At 40.2% G+C, this 12,274-nt stretch overlaps 1 protein-coding gene across 10 annotated transcripts in view; it reads right to left on the bottom strand.

The window, feature by feature from the left end:
- Kiaa1217 (KIAA1217 ortholog) overlaps positions 1 to 2,753 on the bottom strand; it is a 458,308-nt gene extending 455,555 nt beyond the window's left edge. For 4 of the 10 annotated variants that reach the window (XM_029470001.1, XM_029470015.1, XM_029470008.1 and 1 more), the window contains exon 1: positions 2,209 to 2,753. In XM_029470001.1, the coding sequence (XP_029325861.1) occupies positions 2,209 to 2,422 (214 nt within the window). In that variant the 5' untranslated portion in view covers positions 2,423 to 2,753. The remainder of the gene's footprint in view (positions 1 to 2,208) is intronic. The other 6 variants (XM_029469998.1, XM_029470019.1, XM_021184826.2 and 3 more) reach the window with 3 other exon arrangements.
- Between the last annotated feature and the right edge of the window lie 9,521 nt (positions 2,754 to 12,274).

Here is a 12,274-nt window from a genome sequence, read left to right as displayed (position 1 = left end):
AGAGGAGAGGAGAGGAGAGGAGAGGAGAGGAGAGGAGAGGGAGGCAGAAGTGTGTCAGTCAGACGATCTTGTGTTAGTTCTTTATTTTCACCATGTGGAACTAAGGACAACAGGCTTGGTGGGGATCACCTTTACCCATAAACCATCTCTCCGGCCTTGGATTTCTTAATCCCAAGACCCACACTTCAGTGAAAACCTAACAGAGCCCTGTTACAATACAAAATTTTTCCTGCTTTCTGAGGAGAGGTACCCATGAACACTCTATGATATAAACGTGCTGGCTCGTTTTATGTCAACTTGATATAGCTATAGTCATTGAAGAGGAGGGAGTCTCAGTTGACAAAATGCCTCCATAAGTTCCAACTGTAGGCAAGGCTAAAAGGTATTTCCTTAATTAGTGATTAATTGGAGAGGGCCCAGCCCTATGTGAGTGGGACTACACTGGCAGTATTGGATTCTCTAGGAAAGCAGGCTGAGTAAGCCATGGAGATCAAGGCAGTAAGCAGCACCCCTCCTTGGCCTTTGCATCAGTTTCTGTCTCCTGGTTCTTACCCCGACTTCCTTCAATGATGGACTACCCTGTAGAAATGTAAGTGGAATGAACACTTTCTTCCCCAACTTGTTTTTGGTCCTGGTGTTTCATTACAGCAATAAATAACATTAACCAGGACAGAGGGGTTGCTTTGTCAAAGAATTCTGATTAAACATAAAGATACATGTGCATTCTCATGATGTCTTTCAAAATAACCCCATCCTGCTGTCAATGTCAAAATTTTTATAGTGTTAACTTTTCTTTTCCTCCACAAGAGATTCAAAGTAAATACCACTGTATAAATTTATAATCTCATTTAATTTTTTAAAACAAAAATACCACTATCTCTATTGATCCTATACTGTGATAAAGATTCTTATTTTAATGGCTTTTAAACCAAGTGCCCCCCCAAAACCTGCTATCAAACATTTTACCCACAAAGTCTGTTCAGGTGAACCCCCCAACGAGCCAGAAGAGGATCAGCATGATCAAGAATCTTTGGACTAAGGCTCTCTGTAAAGGTCTCCCTGTCTAGGTCAGAGACACCCAGTTGTGTATACCAAAAATGTGTGAACATTCTGTAGGTGGGGCAGGTTGATGTTCTTTTTCACTGAATGCTAATGGTTATCACCGTAGCCAAGACTCAGCCTCTACCGACTTCTATCAATCCTGCCAAAGTCTTACACGCTCATTCTGTGCTCTACTCTTCACAGGGTCTTTTGGCTCCAGTTTTTATACAAACATTTCAAGGCTCAAATGGACAAAAAAACAACAAAGGTAAGGAGAAATGGGTTTATTCCCAGAAAGACATTTGCATGTTTGGAATTTGATATAGCACAAGAATGTATCATTGTAGATTTTTTTCTAATAGTTTTAAACAAAAGAAGCCAGGGTCAAAATTATAAAATGAATGTGTTCTTTTGAATAAAATATAAACTTTTTGTTCCAGGATGAAGCTATTATATTGTTCAGTGAGACCTCAAAACGTATTAAAATAAGCATTATTAAAGATTTAGAAAATTTAATGTATAGTTCTTGATAAAAATGGGAGAAATTAGGATCACATTTAAAAAATACAATTTTGTTGCTCTTATGATTGTCCATACTAATAGAAGTTCTCGGTAGTTTAACATTTTTCAACTCCAGGTCAAATATTCAACAGTATTCCTATCAAGGGACATACGCTCACACACGCCTAAGAGGGCTTATCCAGGTAAACAGGTTAGCAGGAAGTTTTGCTTTCCTTGGCAAAGAACTATGGAGTCAGATTAGCATTTCAGAGACACACCATTTTAAACAGAGACGATCAATAAGTAAACATGATAACTTTCTTCTGCTAATTAATGACGTGGCTTTAGGACATCTTTTCTATTTCCATGTAAACAAGCAATAGGAAACTTTACCCAGCCATGATCAGGTTATGAAAGAGCACAGAATGCACAAATGAAGTCTCATCTGAAAGAGAACCCAGCCTTTCTTACACTGTTCTTTAGTTAATTAAGGCACTATGAGTTCTACAGTCTTAACGACTGGTTATTTTACAGTGCGCTCGCTCCAAGGTGCCAGGAAAGGGCGTGCACACAAACAGAGCTAAACATAATCTATGCCAGTTACCGGGCAGGGTCCAAGCAGGAAGTTTCTAGGCACACTAGAGGAAAGCCCCGCTGCAGCCTTACCTTTGTGAGCCGCCGCAGCCTTCCTCTGAGCTGAAGTTGCTGCCGCCTGCACCTGCTGATACTCTGTCAAGTTTCCTTCGCTTCCAGTTCTCTCTGTCTTGTCACCTCGGCTGGTTTTCTTCTGCTTGCTGCTTAAATCATCCTTCTTAGAGGACGGCAACTTAGCAGCTGCGTTAGTAAAGAAGGATCTAGCCGAGCGGGAGGATTTAGACATTTTAAACGACTGGGGAAAAAAACCCCAAACCCCCAAACAAAAAAAGCCCAGCTCTAGAATGGTACCTGCTGGGGCAGCAAATTCTTGAGAGTCACTTCTCAACAGCCGGTGACAGTGTGTTCAGCTGAATAGGAAGTGCTAGGCTGGGCTGGGCCACTTGTTATTTTGTTTATTAAACAAAGGCATCCTGCAGCCACATCACCCCTTCACTAGACGCATGGAATGGATATGGGTTTCAAAGATGAAAGTGGCAGTTGTAATAGTAAATGCTCCAACTCCAGTGACCTGCAGATTCTGGGACAGGGAATGTGAAATATGCATACATGCACACTCACTCTGGGAAGTCCCCAGCACGTTCAGACTAGACGCTGGACAGCCCAGAAATGGAAAATGAATGTAGCAGCCCCTCCCACTCAGGTACAAAATGTGAAAATGAGCCAGATGCGAGGTTTGCAGATCTATGGAGCTTGTGCCCTGTTCAGTTTCCAGGCATGTGTTCAAGCAAATATTCCTGTGCCTTAGTACATTCCTAGATTATAATCCAAAAATGGACCTGCAATGAATATCCACCTACAGAAACACTTCTAGTGTTTACAGACTGTGAAGAGCATCGTGCAGAAGAGAGAAACCAGAAGACTGTATGTATTTTCCATACCTCTTGGGGTTGCTATGCGGCACCCAGGAAATGAGAGGGGAGCTGTAAGCCTATATGAGGGAGTGTGGGGTGTATGCATATGCATGTATGTTTCTTTGTCCCCCTCTTTCTCTCTCTGTCTCTCTCTGTCTCTGTCTATCTGCCTCTGTCTCTGTTTCACTGTCTCTCTGTCTCTCTGTCTCTCTGTCTCTGTTTCTCTGCAAATCTGGGACTAGGTTATTTTACCCTTTACAGAGCCTGGAGTTACTTCTAGTGAATAGTTGTACTACTTTCTGAAAGACCGATAGTAACATGTAACATGTGAAAAGAAGGAGTGTTCATGGGTTCGGTTTTCGTTAGGCAGAAACAGTTCTTTCAACTACGGACCATGCAGAGCCCGCTGGAAGCATGTAGCACCTTTCCAACTAAGGAGAAGTCTTTTCCCTCTTTATTTCCCATGTCAGTGAGTTTTACTATTTGAGGTAAAGCTGTTTTCAACCTCAATTATTCTATGTCCCCTCAGGGATAAACTGCACAAATACTCTAAGAACTACAAAAGGTTCTGGGAATCGGTGATCATAGAACGGCCCTTAGTGTGCAAATACCCTGATAAATGCATAGTGATTTGACACTTTTCAGGTGAGAATTAGAGGCCAGGGAGTGCATAAATTTTAGAATCAACTTGGATAGTTATTACCTCTGAATTTTACACGTGGGCCTGGCCCAAAGAAACAAACATTTCCAGAATTTAGTTAATAAAGGTGGGGCAATATTGGCCTACCAGGAATGCCATTCAGATTGACTCAGTAACAAACCTGTCCTTCATCTGACAAATGGTAACAATTACCACACAATACACACACACACACATACACACACACACACACACACACTCTCATGTGCGCGCACACACTACCTCTTCACCCTATCCTTCCAAAAATTCCAACTCTAACGCTACTTACCAAACCTAGCACAGCCAAACAAGGCACCAGAGTTACACACTTAAATCCCCGCTCAGAGCGGAAGGTTCACAGTGGGAACCCATTGGTGATTTCAGACCAATAAACGCCAGAGAGGCTTGATGAGAAGGGTAAGCTGAGAAGACAGCGAGCCAGTGCCTTTCCAAATCCCACTGCATCATCCAGTCTATACCATCAAATTAGAATCGACCCCTTCACTTTTAAAACTCCTGTCCAAATCAGATAGGTTTTGCTGCAGCTGCACCAGGCTTCTTCATCTTTGCCAAAGCCATGTCTCTCTCCTCAAGCTGCCTCAGGCTCCTTCTTTCTAGAATCTTCTTAGCAGTCACTTTCATGTCAGGAATAAAATTGGCAAAGAAACTAACTAATGTTGGGCATACTATAGACTGCTAAGCACAGTGTATCAGAGCCTAGCAGGGCTGTCTTTTATGAGCAGGTCTGGTTATCCCAGGTCATGTCACCAGCTGAATAACTGCATTGAAGGCCCATCAACCAGGTTTCCAACTCAAAAGAGATGAGCACCAGCAATAGAGCTTGGTCCCACGTAGGTATAGACCTCGTGACTGTTGAGCCTGTGGCACCTGGTATTGCACTGGAGCCTGGCGAGCCAGTGAGGGACCCATGTCAGGAAAGAAGTCTAACTGTACTCTGATACCACTCAAAACAGGTGGTTTTCCTATCCAGTGGCTGAGGCATTTGGCAGGACATATTGTATATGGGTATAACATACTTGTCTCCAACAGGGCCCGAGATAACCAGACCTGCTTATAAAAGACAGGAAAAAAAAAGCTAACAATGAAATTGTTATGAAATGGGCAACTGGAAGATGTGGGGACTATACCAGTATCCTCCAGAAAAAGAACCAATGGGAGACATTTACATTGTATAAATATATATATGAATATCTGTGTATATACAGAATATGCCTGTGTCTATGAATGTACATATAAAATACATGTTAATCATTGAAAGATACATACATATACACAATCATTTACATAGCACATTATGTTCAGCCAATAATCAGGCATCCAGTATGATATACATAATATATTAAATAATATATATCAGAGATCCATATATCTAGTCAAGTATATGTATATATATATATATAATATACATGCATGCAGGTTAAACAGTGCACACATGTGTGCATTTATACAAAATATATACATGATACAAAATATGAGCTTGGTGTTAGGATCCCTGGGGTCATCGTTGCTGGTACAACCATCTCTAAGCCCTGTGTATTTTGCGATCCTGAGAGATTATAGAATTATCTGGAAGTCTCAAAATGGAACATTTCTGAGCTTTACCTTAGACCATTAGGTTAACAATTCAGGGAAGACCTGAGCTAGGTTTCTGGAAGCCCTCCCAAAAGCAATTTCCAGGCATGTCTCTTACTCATGGGAGCTGGAGTGAAGCATCTCTGGGAGATGCTCTAGCCTGCATCCCTGTGTGAAGGTCCCCAAAGGACTGTTCCAGACCACAGATGCTGCAGCACCTTGGTTGATTAGTTTGTTCCTTCTGGATCTGCCCTTCACAGGCTGTGTGGTGAATCTGTCTGTGAACACCAAGCTCTCACCACTCCTCATGACACCCATTTGTTCTGTGGCCATGCTTAGTTTGAGCTGGGATGCTGGTGGGAAACATTTCCCTGTCACTCAAAAGGCAGACTTGAATGTCTGACTAACACTTGTGCATCTCTTTGAAGGATGCTGGCTTATGCAGAAGGTCGAGGCCTGAAAGTGCCACCTGGTCCATTAGTTTCCCTCTCCACTCACTGGAAGTTTCCCAAGACGCTTTGTCTCTCAGAGCGTATCAAACCCTCAGGCATCTACGTGGCGTGGGATATTTTTGTTTTCGACAAAGAAAGGAGAACTGACCTAGAAGCATTTGCTTGGTCAGCTGGCACCAAATGTGCCTGAAACCACCACATACAAGGAACACATAATATGAGAGGTTTGACTCACTTAAAAAAAAAACTTTATTTGTAAAAATGCTGAAAATGGTTGGCAAAATGCACATGCTATTAGGAATAATTGTGTGAATTTACAATAAAGAGTAATTAATAATAGAGGCCTGAGACTGAGAAGTTTGTTTCTGAGCTTCCTAGCATTCAAGCAAAAAGGGAAAGGGGGCAGTTAGTTTGTAGAGTCACTGGTATTTTATCATCATAGTCTAAAGGTAACAAAGCTATCACTGGATAACAAAAAGTCTGGAACCATGAGGGACCCCAGGGTGTAGAAGAGCTTCACAGAACAAACACTGTCACATTCCAGATACCGTCACACTCCTGTGGACTTGTTCTGGAGACACTGTTTAAATCTACTCTGACAATTTCTCTTCTACCGCCAAGAGGTAACCAACCTACCATCTGCTCTGGATACTGTGGTCCAATCCCTTAAAGACTCCATCAAGTCTGCACATGCTAGGGACAACCTCGGTTCTCAGGCCCTCTGGTCTCCAAATGTCACTATCGTCACTTCAGCAAAGTAGGGTTCTCCTCTTTTGCAATACCAAGTTTATTCAAACGCATCACTACTAGTCTCGTTTGCACGAGAACATCTTCCCAAGCTACTTTTATCATTATTGGTATTGAATTTTGGCTTGAGACGGGGTACGATTAATATAGCAAGCTGACAGGAACTCCCAAACTTGTTTCTTCTCCTGAGTTAAAATTATAAACATGTGTCATCCATCACACCAAGCTACTATTGAACGGGTACTGCCTTCCCTTCCTTCCCTCAGACCAATGTGTACCTCGAGTTTTTCATAACTCCATGTCCCAGGCCCACACAGCACCTTGGGGATTTCTTGGCTTTGATATTATTCCTCATGAATACAGAGACTATTATGGACTCAGGGCTGTACCTTGAGTAAATATGATAACCGCTCCCATTAACTTTCTTCTGGGCCTCTGAGCTCTGTGGAAGCTCCTGGGTTAAGTCTGGGCAACAGCATGTATGATGGGTTCTGCTCTCAAGCCCTGCTCAGAGCCACTCTGTGCCTACCTGTTCTAATCTGTTTTCCAGATCCTGAAGGCACAAGTTATCGTAATTGGTTGTTTATTCTTGTTTGCTTATTTCCATGTTTACTGGTCTGTTACCTAGCTAACTTAAATTCCTCTGATTGACTTCAAGTAAACTTTCTCTTATTCTAAACATGGAAGTTAAGATCATTTATAAAAGGGTGCTGAGGATGGACATAGAACACCTGTCCGGTCACAGCAGTGACCTGGAAAGTGTTGTCTATCTTGAATACTGGTTGACAGTCCCAGTCCCCAGATAGAACATGGTTTGTGTCAAATGAACACAGGAGCCCCTGTCTGGAAGAAAACCTCTATGCACAGGAGCAAATGGCAGAACAGCCATCTAGAGGACAGCTTCCCATCCATGGGGGACAAAGGGTTGCTATGCTCCCCAGGCAGCACAGGAATCACACATGGGACTCCCAGTTCTTCTTGACCATTACCTTCCCTGGCCTCCTGACCTTGTTTGCTGAGCAGCTGTCAAAAGAAACAGATTTGCAGCATTTGACAAAGCTCATCCTATCAGAAGAGCATGCAGACCTGTCATGCAGCCCTTCAGAAGGCATTTCGGCTCAGACCTGGATCACCTGGAAGCATTCTCTGTCATATATCATGGCATTGTTTCAACATTCAAGTGAGTTAATGAATACGAAGGTACCTTTAAAGTTATAAAATGTCAATTTTATAACAAATCAAAGGACATAATTATAATGATTATAAAACCATTTTGCTATTTTCTCCTGGACTAATGTCAGTTTTTCCATTAGGAAAACATAATGTAGCAAGACTCAGCAATTTTTTTCTTTTTCTTTTTCATTTATTTTAGATTATACAATTTTTTTCCTCACTGAAAATCTGATGTCAAAAACATACATTTTAAGATTTTCCACATTTCTGAAACCAGTGTGATACTTAAAATTAAAACATATATTCCTATATCTTAATACCTCTAAATACAAGTGTCCAGCTGTAATTTATTACATAAACCTTCATGTTAAAATCAAGTAAAGCAGTCATTCCCCATAACATTCCTTCCTACCTCTACTCATTCATTTATTCATCTATACTTTTGAGATAGGGTCATGTTATATATGCTACGGTTTGTTTTGAATTTTTTTCCTTTGATTTAAGTTTTATTGCATGCTGGTGAGAAAAGATACATAATGTCAATTTATCTGAATTTGTTAACATTTAAAAACATATTTTGAATAAATAGACTTACATCACATTCTTCTTTCCCTTTCATAACCCAACTCCTCCCGGAGAGCATCCCCTTCAAAGCTGCAATATCTTTTGTTTTTTATCATATTCTTTAAAATTTATAAAAATATTGTAACAATAAAAATGAGTATTATAAAAGTTGTTTGATATAAAACAATCAATTGAACAGTCTTATGAAAATGTTTGTCTACAGCAATACTGAAAATACATACCTTTTTCTCAATAGAAATTTTAAATAACTCAAAATATATTAATTGTATAATATTTTAAAATAACATATCACTATTAGTTTGTTTGTTTGTTTGTTTGTTTGTTTTCCCGAGACAGGGTTTCTCTGTGTAGCCCTGGCTGTCCTGGCACTCACTTTGTATACCAGGCTGGCCTCGAACTCAGAAATCTGCCTGCCTCTGCCTCCCGAGTGCTGGGATTAAAGGCGTGCGCCACCACGCCCGGATTCACTATTAGTTTTTTAATGAACATAAATAGATAAAGTTTGTTTGTTTGTTTTTTAGTAGAGCTTAAAATCAGTTTTTAGACATTGGAGTTCATTGTAATAAGGCTGTACTTCAATGTCCCTCACATCATCAAAGGATTTTTACCTCCATAGTAGATAAGCGAAGAATTGACAGTTCTGCTGTGCCAAGGAATGAATTGTAGACATGATTTTTGGATACAGATTTCCTGTTATGGTCAAATCTATTTGACTTGAGTGATTGTTGTCATTCTCAGCCCGCAGGGAACAGGTTACATTCATTTAAGAAATGGTATGTGTATTAAGATGGTCTATCCATGAAGTCATTCATCAACTGTTTCAGTGAAAAATGGTTCTGCATGGAGGGTGGCATAGACATTAGGTAAAGGTAAGATTCTGGTTCATTGGCTGTGACGATTTTGAAAAGCATTCATCTCATAATAAGAGTAACTTATAAAGTACTCTTCTTCAAAATTGATAAAATAATTATAAAAAACAAGCAAAACCTTCAGTCTCACTCTTTGCTGTTCTCTTTACAAGCCACCTCCCAAATTAATTGTCTACATTTCTTTTGGCTGTATAAATAATTTTGAAATATATAAGCTGTTCTGAAAACCATAGTATAGTGTAAAAACATCAAATAAACAATACTACTAATAGAGAGGCTGAGATGGGAGAAGCATGATTACAATACCATGATGTGGCACACAGCAAGACTCTGTCATGTACAAAGAAGCAGAAAGTGTTTATGGATTGTACAATATTTGACCTATTTCTCCCATTACCAAATTAGAGAGATCAAGGAACAACAGCTGACAAATTTCCAATTCCTCATATTTTTAAATTTCAATTGATTAGAGAATGTTGGTAATATTAATTTTCATATTAAGAGACATTAAGGAAAAGTGATTGTTAATTTCTGTTAATTTATCTTGTCAGAGGAAGAATTATGTTTGTGTGGGTTTGTTGAAAGATTACTTTCTTGCTTCTTCTAGGGGTTCACACCTTGTGTTGGTGTGTTCCATCTATTATCCTTTCTAGGGCTGGATTTGTGGAAAGATATTGTGTAAATTTTGTTTTGTCATGGAATACCTTGTTTTCTTTATCTATGGTAATTGAGAGTTTTTCTGGGCATAGTAGCCTGAGCTGGCATTTGTATTCTATTAGGGTCTGTATGACATCTGCCCAGGATCTTCTAGCTTTTATAGTATTTAGGGAGAAGTCTGGTGTAATTCTGATAGGTCTGCCTTTATATGTCACTTGACCTTTTACTCTTACTGATTTTAAAATTTTTTCTTTGTTTTGTGCATTTGGTGTGTTGATTATTATGTGACAGGAGGAATTTCTTTTCTGGTTAAGTCTATTTGGAGTTTTGTAGGCTTCTTGTATGTTCATGAGCATCTCTTTAGGTTAGGGAAGTTTTCTTCTACAATTTTGTTGAAAATATTTACTGGCCCTTTAAGTTGGGAATCTTCACTCTCTTCTATACCTATTATCCTTACTTTTTGTCTTCTCATTGTGTCCTGGATTTCCTGGATGTTTTGGGTTAGGAGCTTTTTCCTTTCTGTGTTTTCTTTCACTGTGGTGTCAATGTTTTCTATGGTATCTTCTGCACCTGAGATTCTCTCTTTTATCTCTTGTATTTTGTTGATGATGCTTGCATCTATGACTCCTGATCTCTTTTCTAGGTTTTCTAACTCCAGGGTTGTCTCCCTTTGTGATTTTTCTATTATTTCTAGTTCCATGTTTAGATCCTGGATGGTTTTGTTACTTTCCTTCACATGTTTGATGGTGTTTTCCCGTACCTTTTTTTTCTTGAATATTTTCTTTATTTCCATTTCAAATGTTATCCCCTTTCCTGGATTCCCCTCAAAAAAAAAAAAAAAAAACAACCAAAAAACCACCCTACCCCTACTCACCAACCCACCCGCTCCTGCTTTCTGGCCCCAGCAGTCCCCCACATTGGGGCATACAGCCTTCATAGGGCCTTTCTTCCCCTTGATGTCCGACTAGGTCATCCTCTACTGCATATGTAGCTGGAGCCATGATTCCCACCATGTGTGCTCTTTGGTTGGTGGTTTAGTCCCTGGGAGCTCTGGGGGGTACTGTCTAGTTCATATTGTTGTCCCTCCTATGGGGCTGCAATCCCCTTCAGTTCCTTGTGTCCTTCCTCTAGCTCCTTCATTGGGGACCCTATGCTCAGTCCAAGGGATGGCTGTAAGCATCCCTTTGTATTTGTGAGGCACTGGCAAATACTCTCAGGAGAGAGCTATATCAGTCCTCTGTCAGCAAGCACTTGTTGGCATCCACAAGAATATCTGGGTTTGGTGATTGTAAATGGGATAGATCCCCAGGTGAGTCAGTCTCTAGATGGCCATTTCTTCAGTCTCTACTCCACACTTTGTCTCTGTAACTCTTTTCATGGGTGTTTTGTTCCTCCTTCCAAAGATGGATAGAAGTATTCACATTACAGTCTTCCTTCTTCTTGAGTTTCATGTGTTTTGAGAATTATATTTTGGATATTCTGAGCTTCTGAGCTTCAGGGCTAATATCCACTTATCAGTGAGTGCATATCACGTGTGTTCTTTTGTGATTGGGTTACCCCACTCAGGATGATATCCCCCAGACCCCCTACTAATTCCCTACTAATTTCATAAATTCATTGTTTTTAATAGCTGAGTAGTACTCTACTGTATAAATGTACCACATTTTCTCTATCCATATCTCTGTTGAGGGACATCTGGGTTATTTCCAGCTTCTAGCTATTATAAATAAGGCTGCATGGACATAATGGAGCATGAGTCCTTATTACATGTTGGAGCATCTTCTGGGTATATGCCCAGGAGGGGTATTGCTGGGTCCTCAGGTGGTACTATGTCCAATTTTCTGAGGAACCACCAAACTGATTTCCAGAGTGGTTGTACCAGCTTGCAATCCCTCCAGCAATGGAGGAGTGTTCTCCACATCCTCTCCAGCATCTGCTATCACCTAACTTTTTGATATTAACCATTCTGGCTGGTGTGAGGTGGAATCTTAGGGTTGTTTGGATTTGTATTTCCCTAATGATTAAGGATGTTGAACATTTTTTAAAAGTGCTTCTTAGCCATTTGGTATTCCTCAGATGAGAATTCTTTGTTTAGCTCTGTACCCCATTTTTTAATAGGGTTATTTGATTTTCTGGAGTCTACCTATTTGAGTTCTTTGTATATATTGGATGTTAGCCCTCTATCAAATGTAGAATTGGTGAAGATCTTTCCCCAATCTGTTGGTGACCTTTTTGTCTTACTGACAGTTTCCTTTGCCTTACAGAAGCTTTGCAATTTTATGAGGTCCCATTTGTCGATTCTTGATCTTATAGCATAAGCCATTGCAGTTCTGTTCAAAAATTTTTCCCCTGTGCCCATATCTTTAAGGTTCTTCCCCATTTTCTCTTCTATAAGTTTTGGTGTATCTCATTTTATGTGAAGGTCCTTGATCCACTTCGACTTGAGCTTTGTACAAGGAGATAAGAATG

The sequence above is a fragment of the Mus caroli genome, chromosome 2, assembly GCF_900094665.2.
Source record: "Mus caroli chromosome 2, CAROLI_EIJ_v1.1, whole genome shotgun sequence".
Classification (NCBI taxonomy): Eukaryota; Metazoa; Chordata; class Mammalia; order Rodentia; family Muridae; genus Mus; species Mus caroli.
Note: the sequence above shows the minus strand (reverse complement) of the source record. Positions and strands in the feature narration are given on the sequence as shown.